This window comes from Hippoglossus hippoglossus, chromosome 24 (assembly GCF_009819705.1).
Source record: "Hippoglossus hippoglossus isolate fHipHip1 chromosome 24, fHipHip1.pri, whole genome shotgun sequence".
Lineage (NCBI taxonomy): Eukaryota > Metazoa > Chordata > Actinopteri > Pleuronectiformes > Pleuronectidae > Hippoglossus > Hippoglossus hippoglossus.
This window is the reverse complement of record NC_047174.1, coordinates 3,792,087-3,818,224: the sequence shown is the minus strand read 5'-3', so window position 1 is coordinate 3,818,224 and position 26,138 is coordinate 3,792,087. Positions and strand designations below refer to the sequence as shown.

At 42.7% G+C, this 26,138-nt stretch overlaps 1 protein-coding gene across 2 annotated transcripts in view; it reads left to right on the top strand.

The window, feature by feature from the left end:
- jag2b (jagged canonical Notch ligand 2b) overlaps positions 1 to 7,961 on the top strand; it is a 38,611-nt gene extending 30,650 nt beyond the window's left edge. For both annotated transcript variants that reach the window (XM_034579591.1, XM_034579590.1), the window contains 14 exons: positions 185 to 347; positions 439 to 600; positions 1,011 to 1,124; positions 1,239 to 1,352; positions 1,740 to 1,853; positions 1,943 to 2,059; positions 2,596 to 2,623; positions 3,177 to 3,262; positions 4,315 to 4,428; positions 4,565 to 4,680; positions 4,908 to 5,156; positions 5,268 to 5,399; positions 5,927 to 6,077; positions 6,195 to 7,961. In XM_034579591.1, the coding sequence (XP_034435482.1) occupies positions 185 to 347; positions 439 to 600; positions 1,011 to 1,124; positions 1,239 to 1,352; positions 1,740 to 1,853; positions 1,943 to 2,059; positions 2,596 to 2,623; positions 3,177 to 3,262; positions 4,315 to 4,428; positions 4,565 to 4,680; positions 4,908 to 5,156; positions 5,268 to 5,399; positions 5,927 to 6,077; positions 6,195 to 6,724 (2,190 nt within the window). In that variant the 3' untranslated portion in view covers positions 6,725 to 7,961. The remainder of the gene's footprint in view (positions 1 to 184; positions 348 to 438; positions 601 to 1,010; positions 1,125 to 1,238; positions 1,353 to 1,739; positions 1,854 to 1,942; positions 2,060 to 2,595; positions 2,624 to 3,176; positions 3,263 to 4,314; positions 4,429 to 4,564; positions 4,681 to 4,907; positions 5,157 to 5,267; positions 5,400 to 5,926; positions 6,078 to 6,194) is intronic.
- Positions 7,962 to 26,138: the final 18,177 nt, after the last annotated feature.

Here is a 26,138-nt window from a genome sequence, read left to right as displayed (position 1 = left end):
TACTCTGCTCTTTCGTTTTGTTCCCCAGCGGCGGCGGTGGCTTGAGCCCAGCTAAGCCGCTCACCTACACAGACTTTAGCTCTTCTTTCTCCAACACTCATTTGGCTTCACTTGCTTAATTGTCTAAGTAATCACTCACAATTTGGAATTGTATTTGAATATCGTCTCTTCGTGGTTTCCACAGATCCCCAGCTGGTCCCCCTCTGACGCCTGTGATCCGAACCCTTGTGAGAACGAGGCTCAGTGTCACAGCATCTATCAGGACTACTACTGCGCGTGTCCAGAGGGCTACGAGGGAAAAACCTGCGAGCGGCTCAAAGTGAACTGCAAGACCGTCCCGTGTCAAGGTGACGGGGGAAACCTGCGCAGAATCCTAAACTACTGCTTTATGTTAAAGAGAAGTATTGAAACCCCATCCGTGTCTTTTCCTCCTCACAGCGATTGACAGCTGCACCGTTGCCGTAGCGACCAACGACTCGGCCGGAGTGCGGCACATCTCCTCCAACGTCTGCGGTCCGCGAGGCCGATGCCTCAGCCAACCAGGGGGCAACTTCACCTGCGTCTGCGACCCGGGCTTCAGCGGCATGTACTGCCACGAGAGTACGACGAGATTTTGACCTCCAGTTTAACATCAGACCAACATCTGAACTTAAAACTCAAATTTTTCTTGTCTTTTACTGAAATGTGCTCTTTTCTTAGTCATTTTAAGTTATTTTTAAATCTATAAGAGATTAACTCTAACATTATCATGTTTTGTGCGCAGATACAAGGATTTTAAAGTGTTTGTGATTATTATATTAACTGTTTTCATTACATTTTCCCAGTGTAAAGTAGCTTTAAACATATCTACTGATATAAAGTACAATCACAGACCTGATATAATGATCTTATTTGCCTACAACTGCATTACAGTGTGTTGTAAATAATTGTTTATGGGCTTTTATTCTTATTATAAGGTTGAAATGTGACAAAAAGTTAAATTTTTCTGTCTTTCCCTTTTACTCCTCTAGACATTAACGACTGCATCGACAGCCCCTGTGGAAACGGAGGAACCTGCATCGACGGGGTGAACTCCTTCCAGTGCTTCTGTCCTGACGGCTGGGAGGGTCGACTCTGCGACCACAGTGAGTACATGATTCGTTCACCGACCGTGTGGTGCGTGCGGTCCCTGCTCTGCTCTGTTCCCTAAATAAAAGAGTGGTAATATTCTAACCGTGTGCGTCTCCCTTCGCCGTCAGACGTCAACGAGTGCCGACACAACCCCTGCAAGAACGGCGGCCGCTGCGTCGACCTGGTGAACGACTTCTACTGCGAGTGTGCCGACAACTGGAAGGGCAAGACCTGCCATTCCCGTGAGTTATGTCCACTCCGTGTTAACGTGCGTGTTTATGTTCGTACTTTGCCGTGGGCCCCAAACTCCAACATGCTACGTCTCTGTATGTTTTGACAACTGAAGCGTGACCTCGACATGTTGGATCACAGGAAATCTCCTCTGTTACCGAGGCCACTAAAAGTAAATGGTGTCGGGGTGTTGGTACAATAGATCGTAAATAAAGAACTGCCATCTTGTGGATTCACCTGTTTCTATTGCATCAAATAATGAATTAAAACCAAATGAATCCCTTGATGTCCCATCCACTTACATGGAGGAGGCAGTCCTGCCACCTTTCTTACATCTCCTCTCTTTATAAGCAGTCTAAGGTGCAGCCTGTGATCTGAGTGTTTGTTTCCCCCGCCAGGCGAGAGCCAATGCGACGCCACCACCTGCAGTAATGGAGGCACCTGCTACGACCACGGAGATGCCTTCCGCTGCGCGTGTCCACCCGGGTGGGGGGGGAACACCTGCAACACAGGTGAGGCTTTCGGGATGACGTGTTATCAAACCATAAAGTACGTTTTTAATCCATCTGATCCTCATCCTCTGTCCTCTGTCCTCCCACAGCCAAGAACAGCACATGCGCCTCCAGCCCTTGTTCCAACAGTGGAACCTGCGTGGGAGGAGGAGACACCTTCACCTGCATCTGCAAGGACGGCTGGGAAGGACCCACCTGTGGCCAGAGTCAGTTCCTTTCACACATAACTAACACAAACATCACAGTTCTTTACAGCTGCATTGTGCTTATTAACGATTTGAGGAGGTGTATGATTCTTCCAAGGCTGCAAACAGAAGTGGCATTTAAGAGTTATGGTCAATCCCCTTTGTAGTGCAGTTAAAATAGGTTTTATAAATGACATGAAGGCCATTTCTTTCTTCATTGATTTATATGTATATGTATTATGTAATTTATATTGATTGAGTCCCAGATGCTGCTGCTGCTACAGAGCTGGTTGTCTTAAGTTTATTAATAAGTGTGAAGCTGATAAGTTGAACGGTTCTCAAACAAACAGAAAGAGATAAGACAGATGCTCAAATGTCATAAAATATCCCACTAGCTCATTGGTGCTTGACGAATATTAGAAAATATTTTATATTTATGAAAAATCTATACAGAGGGAACTTAACAAACAGTTAATTGTGTTCTCCTGGATTTTCTGTATCAAATGAAAAAGAAAATTGTCTGACTGAGCATTTTTTGTATTTCTTGTCTTCCACAGATACAAACGACTGCAACCCTCATCCATGGTAAGTACCACCCCCCCACCCCCCCCCAAAAATCCATCTTCTTGCCTCCGTCGTCTCCACACTTCACTCAGCCCCTGCATGAAGGAGGGGTGAAGGGCTAAAAGCTGTGGAAGTTGTGCTTAAATCAAGCCTCAAAGAGAGGAGGGGGGGGGCTTGTATGCTGAATAGGACGGAGAGAGAGAGAGATTTTGGGGTCGGCTGTATAGTGAGTGCAGGTGGGGGGAGGAATGTCAGGGAGGAGGAGGAGGGGGGGGTACGTGTCCCATTCTTCCCGTGCGACCTGGGGGGGGGGTGCTTTGAGGAGGACTGGAGGAGAGGCAGGATGAGAGGAGGGGAGGGACTGGACACGCCTATTAGCATCTGAAAGGTGGAGGCTGGTATTGATGAGTTGAATTGAGCCGCGTGACCCCCCCCCCATCCACACACACACACACACACACACACACACACACACACACACACACACGATGTGGCTTTGTTGCAGCAGGAGAGGATGTGGCTCTTGTGCAGTCTCGTCTAATCGCTTTTTTTTAAATTTCCTTTTCTCTCACAGTTACAATGGCGGTATCTGCGTAGACGGAGTCAACTGGTTCCGGTGCGAGTGCGCTCCTGGTTTCGCCGGACCCGACTGCAGAATCAGTGAGTAGTGACAACATGGAGCTATATGCAAATATACAACCAACCCCCCAACTCCCTGAAGTAGTCATGGCACCAAGTGTGGTGGTGAGGAGGAGGATGGATAGATGGATCGAGGAAGGAACCAAGGAAAAGGGAGGACGAGGAGGAGATGGACACATTGACACCTAAATGCAGGACCGGGGCGCCGCCCTCTCCCTTTTTCTTGGTCCTTAAACGCCTCGCGGGTCAGAGGTCGTCCCTCCTCCATACTCGCACAGTCACACAAACACACATCGAGGACAAATTACCCAGTGACCCCGAAATTCTTCTTCTCTGCTCCTTTGTTTGGGGCCGGATAGCGTTCACCTTTGCTGTCAGGCTTGAATCTGAGTATTCGCCCGGACCGTGCTCATGTGAAATCTGGGTGACAATGGTCGGCTTCTCAAAAGATTGTTGGTCGGACGGCACAATCGATTCGTCATCCTTCAAAGAGCCGGTCTAATAACAGAGAGGTTGATGATTAAACATGGGCACTATTTACCCCTTGATCCTCATATGACATTTTATGGGGTTTTTATTTTGCCCAGGCTGTTGTTGGTCTTGACCCAGGGGCTCATAAAATAAATCAATGAGTTGATTGACAAAATGGGTCACGAGCTCCATTAAATTTAGTTTATTTTGTGCCTTTTTTTTCCACATTTTTGCAGTTTTTCTTGAGACCGCATCGGCCAATCTTGAATGTGTGGTTGAACTGCCCGCATGTCATAAACCTACGCAACCAGCAGGGGGTCGTTGGAAGTGGTTAGGTCCCTGTCATGCTAGCATTTGAAACGCCGCTGTAATTTGTTGGTAATTTAGCTAAAAACTGTTTTTTTGAGAGAGCGGAGAAGTCCTGACGTTAAACTGCTCCACAGACGAGGGGGATAACTGGCAACGTTTAAATAAATAGTCTTAACCCACAAAGCTTCTAGAATCTAAACATTTCCTGAAGATTCGGGGCAGATTCAGCCGTTGCTCTTAAACAGTAAGTGTCCGTTGTCCATCCTAAAGGCGACGTTCTCTTCCCTTCACAGACATCAACGAGTGCCAGTCTTCACCCTGTGCCTACGGAGCCACGTGTGTGGACGAGATCAACGGCTTCCGGTGCATCTGTCCGCTCGGCAGGACAGGAGCCAGATGTCAAGAGTGTAAACAGCTTTTATATAATTTAACAATTCAAGACATAACTCGCTCGTCTTATAGTTAATGTCCTCAAAGTTTGTATTCAGATCATTGAGACACTTTAGTGACTGTAAACATGTGTCTCTGTGTCTGTGTGTTTAGTCATTGGTATTGGGAAGACCTGTCACTACGCCGGGCTGCAGTTTCCACATGGCAGCCGCTGGGAGGAGGAGTGCAACAACTGTCACTGCATCAACGGCAAAGTGGACTGTACAAAGGTAACACGGCCGCAATTAAATATCTGCTGTTCTTTACTAACTCGGTTTTCTCTAATCCAGTCAAACAAACCACCAATGACTGTGCTCAGGGATAAAAAATCCACAAACTGCCCATTAGGGACCACAAATGAGATATAACTAACATTAGCTGGTTGTTATGATGCTCGTAACATGCAGGGCAATAGAAATATGCTTTGTGTGGTCACATTCTGATCCTGTGTCGCCAGGTGCTGTGTGGTCGTCGCCCGTGCCTGCTCCAGCCGTCGGGTCAGCAGCAGTCCTGCCCTGCTGGACGGGAGTGTTTAAAGCACAGCTACCTCACTTGCTTCTCCCCCCCTTGCCACCAGTGGGGGGTTTGCGCCATTGCCGGACCCTCGCCCCCACAAGTCACCACCAAGTGCCAGCCGAACAGCGGGCATTTGGACAACAGCTGTGTCCGCATAACACTTGTTTTCAACAGAGACAAAGCACCACCAGTGAGTCATGTCTAAGGATGTTTCCTGTGTTCAGATGCTCCGTCCTGATATTCAAGTTGTGTGGGGTTTTTTTTGTGGTGCTGATCAGTGTGCGTTTGTTTGCATGTGCAGGGAACAACTGTGGAGAATATCTGCTACGAGCTGAGGTATCTTTCGAGCCTCCGGAGTTTGGCGAAGGACCACGCGCTCCTCCTGCTCTGTGACGTCTTTCATTCCAACCAGGACGCTGTAAAGGTGGCGATAGTAAGTGAATGTACATTGTTTAAGTTTTACTTTGTGCGTTATCATTCAAACCACCACATTTCAGCTGTGTTGGAGGTCATTAGCTCCTTTGCCCGGTGCTGGCTGGCACACATTTAGTTAGTTGAGCCCCCAAATACCCAAAACAACTGCTGCTCTTTGCTACAAGACAGTCAAGCCTACAATTGCTCACACAACCTGTTGTGTCGGTCAGTTTGCTGGAGGTGTGGGTAAAATGGACAAAGTCAGTTTACAGTTTGAAATTCTAGAAAACAGGTTTAATTTCACTCTTTTTCTCAAGATAGAAGAAAACGAATGAACTTGTTCTTTTATTCAACTTTCAGTGACTGCTTCCTTTGTGACTCAATTTTGTTCGGGGTGACTTTTTACTATTTAGACTCTTAATACGTGACCTAATCATGCACACTTTGGACTCTTTTGACACATTGCAGTGAATAAGAGAATAAAAAGAGGCTTGTTCCTGGTTACTGTGGCTAATCTCTTATGTGTTCTCTGGTTTGTTTCTCAAGTCTTTCCAGCCTGAAGATCTACAGGACCTCAGTATGATCCAGAAGGTTGCCAGCGCCATAGAAGGCACCTTGTCGAGGCGACACAACAGCAGTATAATGCTGGCTGTCACTGAGGTCAAAGTGGAAACGCAGGTCATGCCCCCCTCAGTGGGTGAGTAATAATTAACAAAGGTGTCCCACAAGGGTTTGTCACGGGCCCCTTTTTGGTTCCTGATTAATCCACTGATTTCTCTGCAGTGTTCTTTAATTTTCCTCTTTGTGTTGACAGACTACCTGGTGCCTTTACTCTGTGTCGTCTTCTGCCTGCTCTGCCTCTTCTGCATCATCGTATGCGTTTGGTGGACACGCAAGCGGAGAAAAGAACGCGAGAGGAACACGCGATCTGCTTCAGACGACAACGTGAACAACCAGTGGGAGCCGCTCCGGATAGTCGTGGGTCGTGCTCAGCCGCAGCAGCAGCAGCTGAAGGAGAGCAACAGGGAGGCTGAGCAGGAGCGCAGAAAGCTCATGGGTCCTTCCTATCGGACGTGTGATGAAGGGGAGGAGGAGGAGGAGACGGAGGGCGAGCTTGAGCTCGAGGAGGAGTGTGGTGGAGCGGAGGCGGGGAAGCAGCCAGTTTATAAGTACTCTAAGGCTGCAGTGCAGTCCAGTGGGGGAGTGCTCTGTACCCTGCACAGCTCCAGTTCATCCCTCAAAGCGCCTCACCGGACCCCAGGCTACAGCCCCAAAGACAACCGCTGGAAAAATGTCAGTGCCGTCTTGACTGGTCAGAAAGGCCGAAGAGACCACTGTGTATAAGACATTCAAACCAAGGACTCGCAATGTGCACGCGAGAGAAGCTGCAAGGCAGCAGCTCTTCTTATTTTCAGACTACTTTTGGAGAGAAAAGAGGCTTTTTGTTTTAATAAGCCATTCTTTGTTTCGATGTTTTCGTCACTGTCACCTGAAACGATTTTTGATTCAGGAGGCTAGAGCACAGTGAACAACCTTTTTTGCTTCTGTTCGCTTAATTTTCTTTAATTATGTACAGAAGGAGCTGAAATGTTAACGGTTTTTTCGTGAGGCAAAAGAAGCTCTCTGCAATTTTTGTTTTATGGATTTGTACCATTTAAGAAATGATGAATCAAGAAAAAGGAGAAAAAAATAACTTGTATAAAGTTTTTTTTTTTTTTGTTTGTTTACAGATTATGATTTAGTTGAATTGTCAGCGGCCTCCTGTTCAGTGTCTGTGGGTTCAGACACACGTTTAAAAGGGACGGTAAAGGAAGAGTTTAGAGGGAAATGTACTGTTGACGTCACAGCAACAGAGGAAAACTTCCAGTCTCTGTCCGGCTTCGCCCACTGATCCACCTGTGGCCGTCATGCGCCAGCCTTACCAAAACACTTGGCCTGGAGGGGAGAGGGGACAGAAACCCCAGTGCCTACTATGTGGCCTTCCATTGTTTTTGTTTTGCTCCCGTCTCTCAGTCGTCTCGGCTGAAAGCTCCGTTTGAGGATTTTCTGCAGTATTTGAGTTGGTAGCAAGTGCCTTTCTAAGAGCTGTGTCGAGGCTCCGAGTCGCGCTGCCCAGTTTGACCTCCTCGTTCTCAAATCTCAAAGGGATATAAGTGTACATTTAGAGAGTTCAATTTCACAGCAACGCCATTCAAGGTATTTGATCAAAACAGAAATGAATACTCTGTACATATGTGTAAATACTAAAGGAGTCGCTGTGTATATTTGAAATAAGTAACTTAAAGACAAGTCACACATTTTTATTATTATTATTGTTATTATTATTATTATAATTAATATTATTTTTATTTTTTCTACAATGCCATTCCTTTTATTTATGCCAGTCGAAAATAGGCAGGTTTTATAACACTTCATATCCAGTCCCACAGTAAAGAACCTTTACACTGAGGTACCACCGATGAAGGAATTTATGAAGGGTTTATAAATGGTTTGTTATTTTGGGATGCGTTTTCTTTTTTGTGACCCCGTCAACAGTTTTCTTTTACTGCTTTTTAGTTAATGCAATAAATAATTGATGGTTCTTTGGATTCATATTGACACTCATTTCATAGAATAAACATGATAAGGGCAAAAATACTGCTATTTCCCTTTGGTTTCTTTTCCTCTGAAAACATTCAGCCTTTGATGCTCAAGTCATTTTTTTTACTTTATCGGTTCCTTGTGGTTGTTCAGGAGCAGGATTTGCTTTAATAGGCAGCGTTAAAAAAAAAAAAAGCCTTGAAGTTCTTTTCCCTGCAAACATTTCCAGCCATTTCTAAACCCGTCACAAACCCTCCAGTTGCAGGTGCCTTAATGTAACGAGTGACGCATTATTTGTGTAATCAACGGTCATCTTTTTTATGTTGTTGGTTTGTTTTTCTTTATTAAGGAAAAAGTAATTCTTTAAAAAGTTGTGTGGTGTATTGTGGCGTGTTTTATTCGCCTGAGTCAAATGCTCTCACTTCACTATCATGAGATCTCTGGAATAAAACACTGATGGAGGATTTAAAAAGTTTAAAATGAAACAGTCCAACACTCGTGACTCTTGAGCGTCACGAGTGTTGGACGTCAGTCGGTCAAATGTGGACATCATGCATTTAGCCTCATGTTTGGTTTAAAGGCGTCAATGAAGGGAACGATATTTGCTGATGGTTGAATTTCATTTTGCAAACAATGCAAATGTTGTATTTTCTTTTTTTTTTAAGTTACCAACTCAGTTCTAAATCACAAATTTTTTACCCCTTTTCATATCACGTCTTTGTCTCAAAACGCCATCGTTTTTTCTGTACATGGGACACTGCAAAATAAAGAATTAAAGATGCATCACTACTGGTGTTAAAAAGCTGAATAATGCATATTGTATACTTTTTATTCTTCAAGGGACGTAAGTTAATTTTGTACAAAGCGAGAAAAAAAAACAAGTTTCCATTCTTTTAGTGGATGTTTAATTGTTCTAAATAATCATCCCAGTTATTTATTAAAGCAGTTTTGACACATCTTCATCACGCTTGTAATATTTGGTTTGATAAAGGTTCATGTGTCTGTGCCGGAGCTTTCGACCACCTCACTTCATTCAGTTGTCGTGGTGCAGCAGGATCTTTATCGCCATGGTAACAAGGATAAGCACATGGTTGTGGAACGTTCCTGGTTCGGTCAAGTTTAGGCACAAAAAACTACAAGTTGAGAGGATGTTTTATGTCATGGTCAGAATAAGAAAAGAGATAAAATGACGAAGGCCGTCTAAACTAAAGGAAGTACGGATCTCCTATAATTAACATAGTTACTAATGTATCTATGGATCATAATGAGTATAACATTACATAGACGTTATTTTAAGATAAGATAAGAAGTCCTTTATTAGTCCCGCAATGGGCAAATATGCAATGTTCCAGCAGCAGAAGACATTACATGAGTAGCATGCAGTACTTGGGTGAAAGAATATAAAGAAATAGAAATATACAACAATATATAGAAAACAAATATATATAAAACTCTGTATATTACAGCAGGACAGTCCTAAAAACTCAAAAGACGAAGTAGATTCTCTGTAGTGTTAACTAGTAAATGACACCAGGCCTTAAAGCTGCACTCATCAATATGTCTTCAAAAAGTGGATCCGATGACTGTGTAATATCAAAGTGGCGGAGAGAGAATTGACAAAGAACCCAACCTATCACTTTTATTATATATATATATATAAATAATACATTTAGCTCACTGCTGTAAACATGTTAACTCTGCTCAGAAACTTTCCTGTGTTCACTCTTCAAATAAGATGAAGCTTCAACCTCTAACGTCATTTGCAGCAGCAGAGGTCTGAAACCCTGCAGCACTTGCCCTCGTGCACGTGGGCCGATCGACCGCTCCCATCTCCTCGCCAGCCTCCTCGCCGTGCTGCCATCGCTCCGGCTCACGCACACACACACACCAATAGAACCTCATCTCCTGTTCTGGGCCGATCCGGTCTCCACCAATGAGAAGCTGGCCTGATCGTCCTGGTCACATCAAGATGTGAATGTTTCATGAGTAATGTTATGATGCTGGGCGGAGTGGGGGGCGGGGTGGCACAACCACCACCCCCCCCCCACGACTCCCATGGGTGCCCGTGGCTGGGGCTAATGGGAGCGCGTGTTGTTCGGAAAGGCCGGATCGACTTACACAGTTTTGTGGAAGTGGAGGAGTCGCAGGGGGAGAGAGAGAGATGGAGCTAATAATGGTTATGGGTATATTTATATGTGGATGATGGAAGAATCTTGTCCGGGCCTTATTATCTCTGCTGAGGAGGTTTTCATTGCTATTCGCTAGCAGGAGTAAGCAAGAAGTAAATAATAGTTGAAACAATACAAAGATGTTGATTTAAGATGTTGCTTCGAGGACTGATATCGATGAGGGTGGGAAATTTGGTGACACCTGATTGTGGGGCCTCGGTGGAGGCAGGTGCCAAATGCACTTCTTTCATATCGGAGTATTGTGTTTTGCTTTTGCAGAAATGCTTCATGTCTGAATTAATGTGTACCATCATCATGTCTTGGTATTCGAGGTTTTAGTGATGCCAAGTTGCCTGTTTGCCTTTTCAGCCTATCAATACCCCCCGCCCCCACACCCCCCCCACCCCCTTGCCATCCCAGACTGCATCAGTAAACTGACACCAGATTCCAAAAGTGGCTCCTTACAACAGCCAAGACGAGAGCCAAGGACATCTCAGAGCGCCGCATTTGTAAACACCGAGTGCTTCGCTACTGAAGGCAAAATGGCCGAATGCATTCGTCGGGGGGAAAGTACGGAGAAGCCGTGACTGCTCGGTGTCTGTGAACGTGCTGAAGCCGAGCACGTGTGTGTTCTCCGTGCGCACACTCACAGTCTGACTGACGGAGAGACGGTATTTGTATTTTGTGTGTGCTCTGCTCCCTGTGGCTGCTCGGTACATCTGTTGATGTGGGTCTTTGGGACCATCTGACAGCGGAGGCAGCTGGGTGACAGGATTTTAGGCTAAGCCCCTCGTCCCTTTAAACACACACACACACACATGCACACACACGCACACACACATACATGCGCACACACACACCAAACACGGCCCTTACAGCATATCGAGCTGGCACGTCCTGGCGGACAGTGGGCTGCAGCTGGCACTGTGGGCAGACTGAGGCAGGGAGACAGGCCACAGTGTCCTGACTGTATCACTGTGTGTGTGTGTGTGTGTGTGTGTGTGTGCACGGCTGGCTGGCTGGCACTGCAGGTCTGTTTAGTCGCTGCAGTAACCCCCACACGTACCCTCTGCACCAGGAGGTGGAGGGGGGGGGCAGTAACAGGAGGGAATGGGTGGAGGGAGAGCAACAGAGTGTCTTGCAGTGCCAGAGCAGCTTTTCTGGGACAACTGGTGTGTGTGTTGTTTGTGTGTGTGTTTTATGTCGTATACACAAGTGTGTTGAGATGGAACATGGATGAGGCCAGGGAGGAATCAACTGAGGTCATAATGACAAAAATGTGACATTATAAATGTACAAATACACATCGTGTTTACAGGAAACTAATTGTTACTAATAAATGGGGACAATAGTCTCTCTGCCCATCGAGCCACAAAGCTGGGCGAAGTATCTCCACAGCTTCTGTGATGCACACATATTCATGCTTGAATGTGTACTACATGTATTTTAGTGCAAACTGAAGGGCTGCAGAAATGAGAAGCACTTGAAACTTGAAAGGTCAAAGGTCAAAGGTCAATGGGGGAGGGGGGGGGGTAAGCAAACTGTGAGCTTTTTACATCTACTTCCAAACCTCAGGAGCCAGGAGCCCTTGTGCACACGTACACAGACTTACCATGCAAACACATCCATCCAGCGGCACGAGGCCGTACATGTGCACTTTGTTGACCGAATCTGGCCTTTTAGCATTTGTTAGTGGAGAAGAAAACACTGAACATCCAGAATATGTGACGTCCTAAAACACACACGTTCACATGTTGCTTGAGACTGAAGCTTTTTTCTTCAGATGTCATCATCTAGTTTTCCTCTCTTGGTTCCACATATTCCGTGCATGTCTGTTTGTACACGCTCAAGTGACCGTGTGCGGTGCAACCCAACACCGTGTACAGTGATATGCAAGGTCAATTTGCACCTCTCGCAGCCTGAGTGACACCGGGGAGTGTAAGATACGCCCAGGAGCTCCTCACAGGCAGGTCACAGTACGTACAGTACAACCCAGCTCTAATGTGCACTTTATTTACATATTTAAACTTTATTTATAACCTCACTGAGTGTCCTGTTCACGATAGCAATACTTAAATGTAGTTTTTAAGTACTTTTGATGCTACCTTACATAGGGAATACTGCAGTTTTAATTCCACTACAATTATCGGACCTTGGTAAAGATTAATCCAGCGGTTTCCCTCTCAACAATAACTGAAGCCTCTCGTCACATGTCTCAGTCGACTGGGTCGTCAGGTGGTGTCCACAGCAGCCATTTTGGGTCATGGTGAACCAGCAGGTGAGCACAGATGTTACTGATCTCATCCATTACGGCTCTGCTCTGTTCAGGTGATCGACCTGATCCGTTACGCCTGTGTTCTTTCTGATGATACTCCCGTGCATTTACTTCAATAGGACATCAAATGTATTTTCAATTGAATATTTCTACTCTGTGGTCAGCGTGTGAAACGAGTCGTAAAGTATATCAAGAATCTGAATCCCTCCTCTGCCACGAGGGGCAGGAGCAGTCATGGGACCTCCTCCACCTGCTGCCGCGTAAATCCAACACACCTCTTTTCAACATGGCGCCCGGTTCAAAGTGCTTTCACCTGAAGCTGCGGCTCCTTCTCTGACCTTTAGTAACCGGGATGATTCTGCAGCCGTCACCAGTTTGATAACGTGTTAAAGTCGAAGCGGTGCGTCCGAACTTGTTGCTTCAGCTTTGTGCAGAGAATGATTGTGTCAATGCCACATTTTTGCTTTCAACTCTTTACAAACAATTAACTTCCTGCAGAGGACGACAGCTGCTATTCACCGACTGTAAGTAAAGGCTGCTTGTGTTAACACGTCCATTGTAAGTCAGAGTTTTGGTTGTGTTCAGTCATGTTTGTGTGTGTGTGTGTGTGTGTTTATGTATTTGTGTTGCTATCTGTGGGTGATGGTTTGTTTTGCTTGTGAAATGTCTTCTGGTTGTGATGTGGGTGTTGATTTGACATAACGTTGCAAAATGTGAATATTTGACCTAGAAAGTCAGCAAGATAAAACACGCTGAGCTCAACACGAGAGAAATATCAATCAATCAATCACATTTTATCTGTATGTCTCATGTCACAGATCACAATTTATCTCATAGATCTTAACAACGTGAAACATGTTCTGTTCATAACCCTTAAGAAGAGTGAGGAGAAACTGATAGACTCGGGAAAAACAATTCTCAGAGAGTCGCATGTGAGGATCCCTCAGGACGGACACAAGTACAATAGATGTAACTGAACACATCAACAAAATAACAGTATTCACGATATTGATTAGCAGAAACAGTTTGCAACTGAAGTGTGTCAATGTTTAAAGTATTTATACATAAGAAACTGTCTGATAGAGCTGGAGGGAGCAGCACTGACAAATGAATTAGAGGAGTTACTGTCAGTGATGGGAGAATATGTGAGTATTATGTCAAACTGTCTTGTTCACAACTGTCTTTTACTCTTTAAATCATAGTTGCATAAAACTGCTGAACTCCAATGATTTTAAGATCTACACGTATTTTCTTGTTACAGTCATTTATTGGACAGAATTTGTATTTACTTCTTTAAATCTTTATCCTGACTCACGATTATTAAAACATTTGACAGGGATTTAACGGGCTCTTGCATGAACTTGCTGATTATCTTCTTGTGGAGTCAATTTATTGCGTTTCTTCAATCTCTCACTGCGTGTGAGGTGTTTCTGTACATCTAGTCAGAATTCAGCGGATTTCTTTTCACCGGCACTCCTCCTGTGACTCAGCCTCGACTCGCTTGGTTCATAATGAACAAGGAAATAATGAGCTGCGGTTTTTGTAATATCACGCATTCCATCGGTCGGTTCGGGCATGTCACAGAAATATGTTGCCTTGAGTCATGTGAAGTGTAGGCGAGTCATGTGTTTGAGAAACGAGCGATCAAACAAACTGAAACTCTCTCATCCAACATTCACAGCCTTGATACAAGCTGTGAAAATAGATGTTTTACTGTGAAATGATTCATCACAGCTGTAGAGTTTATTGCTGAGATGATTTGCCCTGAATTATTTGTGTGTGAGCAGCTGAACTGCAGCATGTAGGTGCGGTGCCTTGCCCAAGGGCATTTTATTGGTCCAGACAAATGCACCATGGTAATGTGTAATTCTTTTACAGGGCTTTAACTAACTATTATTTTCATTATCAGTCCTTTTCAGTAAAGTCCTCCATGAAATGATTAGTCAGATAAGGACTGTAACAAATCACTTACTTTTATTTTCTCAATTTATTCATATACGACGCATGAAAGCATCTATATTTAAATGTTTTTTCTTTAAAACGTATGGTGTAGCTTTAAAGATGTAGTAATCATAATAAACGTTGGCTGATTGCGGCTTTTCAGATTTAAACGTTTTCTGTCATACGTGGTAGTAAACTGACTATTTTCAAGTTTTATTTTGTAAGCCTTAAAATAATCACATGAGATGAAAGATTATTGATGAATTTAGATGACGTAAAAATTGGTTTAAATATATGTGACACTGTTTTACAACCCGGCCTGTACTGGATCAACGAGGAACACTCTGATAGATCAGGCAGAATTGATACGATCCAGATGTCTTGGATTTGTTTCCTCTGATTGAGACGTTGTAATTTGGGAAACCATCATCTTCTCTGCGCTCTCTGAACAAGATGTCATTTTGACTTCGTTTCGTGATATATATTTTTTTTACAGTGTACTGTGATTTCTTGTCTGATATTGGCCAATGAATCAGCTCCATTTGATTTTAAACTATAGTTTTGGAAATAAACTAGATGTCAGAGGATAGAAGACAAACTTTGATCTGATTAAATACAAAATGAATCAACCCAAAATAAGTTAACAATCCGTTTGAATTATTGATATGGATCAATCAAAGGCAGTTTTGGAAACCGAGCCTGACTTTAAAGAGCAGCTTCCAGCTTTGTGATGGATTAGTGTTTAAACGTCTCTCCTTACCGTGTTGATGGAGACGAGGTGAAAGGGAAACTCTCCAGAAGAGAGAAAAATCAATTAATCAGAAACCCACTCGATCCTTTAATCAATTCCCTCAACTTGACACTTGACGGGCGCGACCTTAGGACGGCTGATCAGAGGTCAACTCCATCTGTTCTCAATCAATTCAGTCGCAGCGACCCAATGAAAGGCTAACTTAAAGTTATGGGCCCGAGTCCCATTTAAAGATAATTGATTGGATTCTTCTTTCAATTATCTCCTTTTCTTCATTAAGACTTTGAGGGATCTTGTGCATCATTGACGATAATTGATAGATCGTTTTTTTGAGCGTACATAACCGAGACAAGGGGACGTTACTCGAACATCTGTGAGTCCCAATCAGATTAGAGAGGAATATTCCGAGGCTCGGGGAACACAGAGCCTCTGACTGGAGGTTGTGTGGGGTCACGCTGGGATTCGGCAGTTGGCGTGGAGAAATAAGGGCACAGCTGGGAATAGCAAGTGGATGGATGTGCCGCTTGGCAAGGTGCCCGATGTGACAGCTGATTTAATAAGGAAGGTCTTTTATCCTGCAGACGAACATGTCGCCGCTGCAGGCTTTCTAACAGACGGGGGCGGGGGTGGGGGGGGGGGGGATCACTGGCTGTCAGGAAAGCTGGTTGTGCCGATTCCACATTTTAAATTCCAAAAACCTTTAACGAGCTATAGATTAATTGAGGGTTTTTATTTGTACCTCTACCAAGGAGGCTGTGGTGAGTTAGGTGGTGGTTGGGGATTTGACGGGAGGCCGATGACGCCAACTTTAAAAATGACAGCTGCCGATTTTCTCTCCGGCTTCGACTCGTCCCAAACTTCCAACCTGATCGTCCTGTGTTGTACAGAAGAGACTTAACTTGACTTAGTGTGGACTCGACTAATGGATCACTCAATGACGCCATCAATTCCAAACGTGCCTGATTCTTTATTTTATATATTTTCCATCAAGGTGAATTATTCTGTGAGAGTTTAATGAAAATGTTGAACAATGCTCTGTGTCACAATGTTGAAGAAAGTGAAAAATTATTCCTGGATCCGCCCCTGAAATGTAACTGGTTCTTTCCTCACCCATCCTTCAAAGTTTAATGGAAATGGGTCAAGTAGATTTTGTGTAATCCTGCGATCCAACAAAAAATCGCAGACAAAAACATAAAATGTCAGCGATAAGTGAAAGAACACAATAATATTCCCTGGATTATTGGTGAAAATTTACAAAAAAAAACACTTTCGCAATTATAAAGAAAATCTGGATCTACGACTTTGTTTCGTTCTGCCCCAAAATGAGAGATCAATCTTGACTTATGTACTTCGAAATCAGTTCAGTATTTTTATAACATGGGGACAATAAAACCTCCCCAAAATGTAAAAAATATCTTGTTGATGGATTTGAAAGGAAGATCAAAGTGTTTTTCCTCATCACAGTCCCGTCCTTCACCCTTTTACCTGATTTCAGTCTCACTCACTTCCTTATTATAAACTACAACCTGCGTCCCGAACACGTTAATGAAGCCGACTAAATGTCCTTACTCAGGAGGATTTATCTCATCTTTCTATTATCATGAGGACAACACACACACGCATGCAAACATCCTCTAGAGTCAAGTGAATTATCCACTCACCCACTTTCTCCCCCCCCTTTCCCAGTCTGTCTGACTGAGTTCCCGTTCCCATCTACCCAGAGAGCTGCAGCCACTGGAGAGGCAGGGGGAAGAAAAACACACTTTGTTATTGACGACATTAAAGGGAGGCAGCCTTGTCACTGTGTGTCTGTGTGTGTGTGTGTGTCTGTGTGTTACCTTGTTTGATAGGGAAATTGGATCTAGACTTGAGAGGGGAGTGTAATGCGGTTAAAGGCATCATGAAAAGCCAGCTGTAACAGGATTTCATCCTCTGTGGAGCAGCCACTGACTGCTGCCGTGAGGGCAGTCATTAGGGAAAGTCCATGTGTGTGCTAGTGTGTGTTTGTGTGTGTGTGTGTGTGTGTGTGTTTGTGTCCCTATATGCTGATACTGTCAATAGGTTGATGCACATTCTCAGGAGTGAGGTGAAGCTGTTGTGCGCTTGTATCTGCAGAGAGTCAGAACTGTCACGACTGGGCCCTGACGTTCATGATTCAGTGATTTAAAATGATGGATTTGGTTGATATGACGGATAAGTGGAAAATCATATTAAATAATAAGGGGATCGAAGAATGAATAGATTGATTCAGGGATTCAATTAATGATTATTCTCATAGTTGGATAATGTGCTGATTATTTTTGCAGAATAAAAAAATAAAATGGTAGATAACCGTGAATAATTATGTATCTCAATTCTTTTTGACATTTATTGACACCGTCCAAATCGTACTTACAAAAAAGTAACTTTTCACATCAGAAAAACAGTTGCCAAATAATTTTCGACTAATAGCTGAGCCTCCTGATGGATGAAACGGTCGATAGATGATATCCTGTGATTGATTCTTGATTATCGTTCGTTATTATTGATCGATAGACACAATACATGAGATAAATATTGTCAATATTAATATTTAAAATAGTTACAAGTGATATGTTATGGAAGGTAAACCAACACATTGTTTGGTTGATTGATGGATGGATTTCAGGACTTCATCGTAGGTTGTACGCCAATAAAATACCACTTTCCCCAACTGTTAAATTCACTCACCCACAGTTTGAAACCCTTCACTTGATGCTACTGCTTGTGGATATCTGCAGAATGTTCTATCCCCCATTAGCTAATGAGGCAGCAGAAAAAGTAATCAGCAACTACTTTGATCATTTATTTATTTCTGTTATTTTTCAGGCAAAAATGGCAAAACAATTTGTAGGTCTTTTGTATCATTTTCAGACAAAGTGATGGTCTCTTATTTCTCTCTGTAGATTAATCAATAAACCTAATCATCGGTTGCAGCTCGAGATATGAAATGGAAATGTTGTTTCATGTTCAGTAGATGTCTGATGATAATAAAATGGATACACACTCTTTGCTTGTTTTAAATAGAAAAACCTTCTCCTCGTCTTCAGCGCGTTAATCTGTGTCTTTCCACCCACTTTTGTTTTGCAGCCCCAACCCGCCACTGAAACCTGTTTTCGCTCCACAGAGGCCTGCGGAGCTTTCATGTGCCAAGGTGAACGCACATACGTGTTTTTTTTTCGCTGGAGAACAATTTGAACAGCTCCTTGCCAAGGTCAGCGCCTTCGCTCGTGCTATGCGTGGAATGAGGGGAAGGCCTTCGCTCGCGGTGCCTTCAGCCGACTCCAGAGAGTCGCGCTCATTGTGTGGCAGCCGAGGGGGAACAAAGACATTTCCACTGGAGGAACTTTTGGGTTCCTGTCGATAAGGAGGGCAGCGTCGTGAGCCCGGCCCGTGTTTATGTGCTTGTGTACAGTCGGGGGATCGACGCTGCGGCAGAGGCCTCCACTTTCCAGACAACAAGTGCAGGCTGTATAAATAGTCACCCTTGGACCGGCATCAAAGAGAGGGAGAACATTCCAGCCGATGATCGAGATTCCCGGTCGTGTTTATTGGGGTTTAGAGGTTTAGAGCTTTCAAACAAAACCTGAGATCAAACCCGACTTTCAAACCATTAGATAACCTGCTGTTATTCAGAAATGTAGCCGATGTATCATCGAGTACAATGACTTTAGGAAGAAGCGTAAAACTGGACTAAAGTCGTTTATATACATACATTTTTTTTTTTGAGGGTTTGACAAAGACGGGTGATATTTCTGTACTTTTCACAGACTGGAAATAAAGATGGACGACATGTCGGTGAAGCCAAAGTGTCTTGATCGCCCCCTGGTGGCTGGCTGCAGTATAACCCCCAGCCTCCTTCAGGCTAGTTAATGGGACATGGACTTAACTAAAAAGTCAAAATTCACATGAAATTATAATTTATTTTTATCTCAAAGATGGTTTCTGGTATTTTAGGTAGTTCTTAACATGTCTGTCATGTTTCTGATCACTTTAGTTTTAATTAGTTATCTGATGCTGTAAAATGGGGCGAAGCGTCTTGATTGACAGCTCAGACTGACACACGATTGTGATTCGATGGTTATTCACTGATCCCTCATTGCAAAAGTGAATTCCTCCGGTGTTTCCCCATCAGAAGTCATGGATCCGCTGACTCACTCAGCGGATGCAAGACGAGAAAGTTGTGCATACTCATCTGTACCCGAGGGGTGAAATATTGATTTAATACTTAGGTCATGTGGAGTTTGTTGCTGCCCAAAGGAAAGTTCCACTGCCCTTGTGACAAAGTCTGTTTTTAGTTTAACAAATCAAAGGTTTAGTTTAGTTTCATATCGTGTAGAAGAAGAATTATAAACCTTCCTCCTGGTTTTCCTGTCGTCTGTGGGTTCGTGAGGACGTCGGCTCTCGACCCCTCGTTCTGTTGAGACCCCCTCTCTGGTATCTGAGCCCTGTGACTCCATTCACACACTGTCTGCTGCCTTTCCTGCCCACTTATCAGCCACTAATTGCCAATAATGTGGAGGAGACAACGCAGCATCTGAACCGTTCATTCACTTATCCTGGTGTTGAGCCGCCGGCTTTCATGTCGTGCATTCCCACGGTTTCGCTGCGGGGACTTTCCAAACTCTGCACACGGTTCAGGACGGGACGGTTTGCATCAGCTTCAGGAGCAAAGGGCTGCTGGTGCGTTTTTTTAAAATGTCCACAGGAGGAACTGAGCTGCATTAGTGTAGATTTGGAACTTTCCTGGTATTGATTTATCGGTGTCTTCACATCCGTGGACGATTCAGACTTTGTGTTGCCTCTGTAATCACATATGTCTGCATGTCGGTGTTTGTCACGTCTCATAAATCACATGTAGGAGTTGGTCACGTTTCTCTTGTCGGATGAGTTTTTTTGAAGTAACTGCATGAATTGATCTGCAGAAATCAAATTCATGACCTTTAGTCAAAATATATTTGAATCTGGCCTCATGGGGACCAGAGCCCGGTGCTAATGAGGCAAAATCCTGGTGAAGGTTAAAGGTACGATGTGGCTTGTGGGTAGGTTGAGGATAAGGTTAAGGTTTTGTTTAGGCTGTACAAAATGAATGGAAGTCAATGATAAATCCTAATAATATTGTATATATATTTTATATATGTGGGAATGTGTGTGTACATGTGCAGTACTTGTCATTTATATGTATGTTTATGTATTTGGCCATTTATTTTGTCCTGTGTTTCCACAATTTGATCTAAATGTGTCACTTGAATGGTTTTATTGCCTGATATGATCAATCTATTATCTATCAATGATAACATCTGGATGCACCAACTCTCACATTGAGAGTTTTAATAAAAAGAGGAAGAGTCCAACTTAACAGTTTTTTAGTTTTATCTAAATTAGTGTAAACGTTTCTTATCACAGGTTTTTCCACCAAACTTTCTGATCCATTCACTCTATAAGTGCAACAGTTTGGAAAATGATTCTAATGTATATTGTAAGATGTTGTGGCTGTTCTTGAATTATTGGGGATTATGATTGGTCCCGATCAGGGCTACAGCTAACTTCATGATAATGATTATTTTCATTTATTCCATATCAGAAAATAGATTTGGAGTAGATAGAATTTGTAACATGCAAATGTTTTTGCATTTTTCCTTAACAAAATGATTCAAATGAGAATTTGATGATCAGAATAGTTATTCCCACCAGATCAAGTAAATGATGAATCGTTGTCCTGCTCCAGCATCATCCTCCACGGCCAATGCTCACTTCCACCTGGACTGAGAAGTGACTGAAAAGTGTCTTTTTGTTGTGTCTCTGGGTGCACGTCACGCAGCTCAGACGCCGGGGTGTGAAGGGACAGGCCTTCAGTGACACCAAACCCACATCTGACACCTGATAAGGAGCCGGAGCGCGGCATGGACACCAGCAGGCGTGGAGCCAAAGATACTCGGTGGCGGCACATTCACGATGAGGCCTGAGAGTGCTGAGAGGTGAGACACAGGTGTGGACAGGGGACGGGCGGATGTCCCCACATTGGGCCTGTCGGAGGTTTCCTTTGTGTGGGAAGACGTTTAAATTGTGTTCAAATCAACATTCAACTTGTTTTTAATCAATGTTGTAATTTAAAGTGTCAGTTTTCATCTTTTTTTTCTATAGATCCCAAAGGAAATATGAGGGAGTTCACATGTAAACATGGATCCGAGTGAGATCTTTGTGCTGAGACCACGTCGGCTTCCCTCAGTTAAATCTAGTGCTGATGGTTTTACAGCTTTACCAGTGCTCCTTCCTTCAGCGGCTGTTTTGACCCGTGCTTATTGATTTTTTTCTCCACAGAGGCAGTCGATGCAGAGATGAACCAGCGCTGCAGCAAAGAGGGTCAGTAAGTTTACAGCCGAAGGAGGGAGGGAAGGATTTCTACCTCACACACATGCACACAGACGTGAGCACAGAGAGGAGAGAAGAGCCAGTGTGTCATCGGGAGATGGTTTATTTTTAAACCTGGGAGAACATGTTACAAATATGATATCTGTGCTTTTGCAGGGTTTAGAATATAAAGTAAAAGTAGAGTTCTTGTTGCTGGATTCATATCTTTATTCAGTTTGGTTTGTAATTTGCAGATTACAAAAGGCCTCTTGTCTTTTGCAGGTGGTTAAACATTCCCACCACAATGGATTAGTTCCTGGTATTTAAAGGAAAATGACCATAGAGACCAAACAGAAGAGCAAAATTAATCTTTAACAGAGCCTGTGGCATCTCAGTTTGGTTTTAAGTCTTGTACACATGTAAAGCTGCAGCCATTAGCACTGTGGCCTCACAGCATGGAGGTTCCCGGTTCGATTCCCAGGGTCTTTCTGCGTGGAGTTTACATGTTCTCCCCGTGTCTGGGTGGGTTTCCTCCGGCTTCCTCCCACATTCCAGAGAATTCTTAGTAGGAGACCATAAGTGTAACTGCTTGTTTGTCCCTGTGTCTTGGTCCAGTGATTCTCTGCTTATCACTCATTGGCTCCAGCCCTGCACCCCCGAGCCTCAACTATATTTACAATGCACTCCAACTGTTTTAATTACTGATTTGATTTTCTAATTCTGTATGTTTACTCACTAACATGTCCAGAGTAGTGTGTGTGTGTGGTATAATATTACATTTATAGTACATGTACTTGGTGTGCGAGTATTTGTTGTAGCTACACATGCTTATACTGACCTCTACTGGTTCACTGTGGCTCCTACAGCTCTCCTCCACGCACGGTTTCCTTTGAGAGATTTTCTTTGTTTTTGACAGAAACTTTCTCTCTTGATGATTCAGTGACTGAAAACAAAAAAATGAAGTGGAGAGAAAGTGTTTAGTTTACCTGCTTCGTGCCTGATAATCATGTAGTTGTATTTATTACACATTAAACTGATTTAAAGAAGTTAATATAGACTTTATTTCAACCTGCGACATCACCAAACTAATTTTAAGACTCTTAGGAATAACTTTTATTAACTTCTTGTATTATTCATCATGCTGCACTTTCATGATCTAGTAATACTGTGAGTATTTTGCATAATATGTCTTTTTATTTGTTGTGAAGGTTTTGAAAACAAATTCCACCAACTCTGCTCATGAGGCTCTTATAGTGAACTTAATTATAATAACTCTAGTAATAACATTGTAAAGCGGTTCGTGTACATTGAAAGGAACTATATCAATCCAAGTTATTATTATAGTAAACTTGGATTTATGTAGTAATCAAGGCCACTTTACAGAATAACAATAACAAACACAGAATAAAAATAAAGTTGAAACAAGGAACTAAGGTGAAATAAAATCCAGACTTTCACCTGTAACGGAGAATTTATACAATAATCATCATTCAGATATCATCAGTTTTCTATAAATACATTTAAATTATACAAACTAAAAATAGAAAAAAGTCATTATAGTGTGTGTGTGTGTTTGTGTGTTTGTGTGCGTGAGACTACAGGGGAGCTTAATCATTACCCGTGTCCTCATGCAAACACACAGCAAACTGCCTAATTAATGGAGCGTCCAACATTCCTGGCTTTTATACTGGAACACAAAAGAAGCCTCTTAGTGTCTCGGCTATAAATCAGCTGCTGCAGTCAGTCAGTGACACACACACACACACACACACACACACACACACACACACACACACACACACACACACACACACACACACACACACACACACACACACACACACACACACACAATGTGACAGTGATATTTCTGCAGCGGCCGCAGCCACGGAGGCGTCTCAGGGCATCAACACATTTCTCACCTCTTCAGTCAACTGCTTTTCAGGAATTGGCTCTAACCATGAAATCAGGCGTGAAGGGAGGTTAACTGTTAACCAGCAGCCACGTTAGTGAGTGTGAGCCACTGGGAAAAACAACAAAAATAGATGGCTCCTTCATTCAGGAGTCATGATGGTAGAATGTGCAAATGGTGGAAAGAAGTAGACGAGATGCGTCTGACTCACTGAATCGTAGTTGATCTTGTTTGAAGTGAAACTGAGTTAGTTTCCACTTTGCTTGTGCACCTGCAGTTTGAGCCTCAGAGGGTTTAAAGTGCAGTCGGGCTCGTGCATGATGGTTCTCTGAGTGCAGGGTGTAGTCAGAGAGTGCATGTGGTGCACACACAGCAGCCAAATACTATATATTTATATATAACAACATATATCTATGAATTCAAACTGTTTTTATATTTAGTTTAAGTGACGAGAAGAGCTTTGGGACGAGGGAACCGGACAAACTCAAGACTTTACTTTCATCAGACGTCCACTTGGTGTCATGGCTCACATCTCTCACATCTCGCATGGGAGTTTTTGTTAAGTCACATTTATTTTTTCCATCTGATGATGTGGGTCATTAAAAAATACATAAAACCTGCATACAAATATTTAGAACAAATACTGTACAATTCAATACGGGATCACTTCATTAGAAAAGAGGAAATCAGCCAAAGTCCAGTGAGCAGGTTCCACTTTTGTTATTCAAAGTTTCTAATCATTGTAAATTAATAATAGCAAAACTATTTTGAGGATTTATCTTTAATTTAAGAAACCAACACAAAGTGATAAATGTGGACTCTGTGTATAAACAGGATCTTTGGGGCAAAGCAGCAGATGTGAGGAGCCTCCAGTGGGGGTGGGGGGGGGGGGGGGGGTCTGGTGACGGAGAGCTGTCGTCTCCATCAGCTTCATTAGTTAATTATATTGTCAGGGATCCCATTAGTGTTTTTACACTTCACTGAACTCCTCCCTTTGTGTCACCATCGTGTGTGTGTGTCTGTTTGTGTGTGTGTGTGTGTCTGTTTGTGTGAAACCTTCTGTCACATATTCAAGCAGCTCTTCTTACAGTTTGTTTTTTTTACTTTCTTATTTCAAGTTCTATATATTTTGCTGTTTTGTGTTTTCTTACGTAAACATATTTATAATGATGGCAATTGTTACACTGTAAAATATTAAGGCATCAGAAAGGGTTTTACTTTTCCAATATTGGTATTTTCATCGGCCCACAACTTCAAATTAGTATTTAAGACAATATAGTTATTGACAAAACTAAACATTAATATTTTAAACTGAAATGAGAAACTTTCGGGGGATGGAAAACTGAAACCTGAAGTTTATATTCAACCGTTTCACCTGAATGTTGAAACTGGAGGAATCGTCTCATTGCAAAATAAAGTGATTGGAGAATTAATCTTGCAGGAAGTTGTTGTAGCAGCAGTTTGCTTTGACATTTCAGTGTTGAATAGAAGTAAATGTTGTGTAGAGCGACGTGTGACGTGTGCTGAAGATTCACACAGTAAATCCAACCACATTAAAAGGACTCGGGTTTTATCAGTGTATTGTGACATTTCTTTCTTTATTGACATTGAGTTTTGGATAAAAGATAAAAAAACTTGATGAGCTTCAACGACCCTGAAACATAATGTATCAACGATTAAAACACATTTTAATGCTTTGAAATTTGTCCTCAGCATCTATTCACTGCAAGTGAGGAGAACGACCACTAGGCTGCGCTGTCGTCCCACAGTCAAACATTTCAGTTCCAGGGCAAATAAATCCTCCTGCTTTTACATGACCATGGTCAGTAAGTTTGTAGGAGACTCTCAACACATATTTAAAGGAAGTGAAACAAAAACAAGCTCAAAATATTAATAAAAACAGAAGATGTATTTTTTTTCATGATAAGACAATGAGTCATTATTCGATACTTTATTTATCCCCACGGGGAAATTCCAGTGTCCAGTTGCTCATTAGGTTTAAAAACAAGGGTTAAGAATCTCAGATCTCGGTCATGTGTGATTTTAATAAATAAATAGATTAATAAACATGTCTGTGTGTTGAATTTGTTCCTTTTGAGTTTTGTAAACACAGTTGTTTGTCACAGTTGTCTTTATATTGAATAGTGACAGTGGAGCGCAGAGTGTATATTATAATATAATAATAATAATATATAATATAATATAAACAGTCAAACCAGGAACTCTTCTCGCTGTGAATGTGGCAGATCATCAAATCTCTTAAGATTTCCCAGGTTCGAAAACGTAACTATTACATTGAAAAAGAGAAAACTGTTGAACCGACTTAACTGGTAACAAGTTATATCAACACAATTTATAATTTAATTTGCAAGCGACCCTTCGATATATGTTCCTTAATATGTTTTCTCTATTTCTGTGTAAAACAACAACTAACGGTATAAGTCAGGTTAATAATATCATTTATTTCAGTGTCTGTCTTTAAACTTGTGACCCGTGTCATCTTGTCTCATTTATAAATATAAAGCTTTTACTCTGTTGCTGAGAAACAAACACAAAGTGTCTCATCTTGAGTCTCACACTCTGTTTCTTCCAGGATTGTGTGACACACAAAGTGAAACTCAACCGAGCCCATTAAGTGGCTTTTAATGAAATCACGTTGTTTTTGTGCATCTCCAGGTCGACCTCGGTATCAGGAAAACAAAAAAATCAGGTTCAGCCGGATCTAATTTGAGCCGAACTGAATTTGTTTGTTTTTTTTCTAT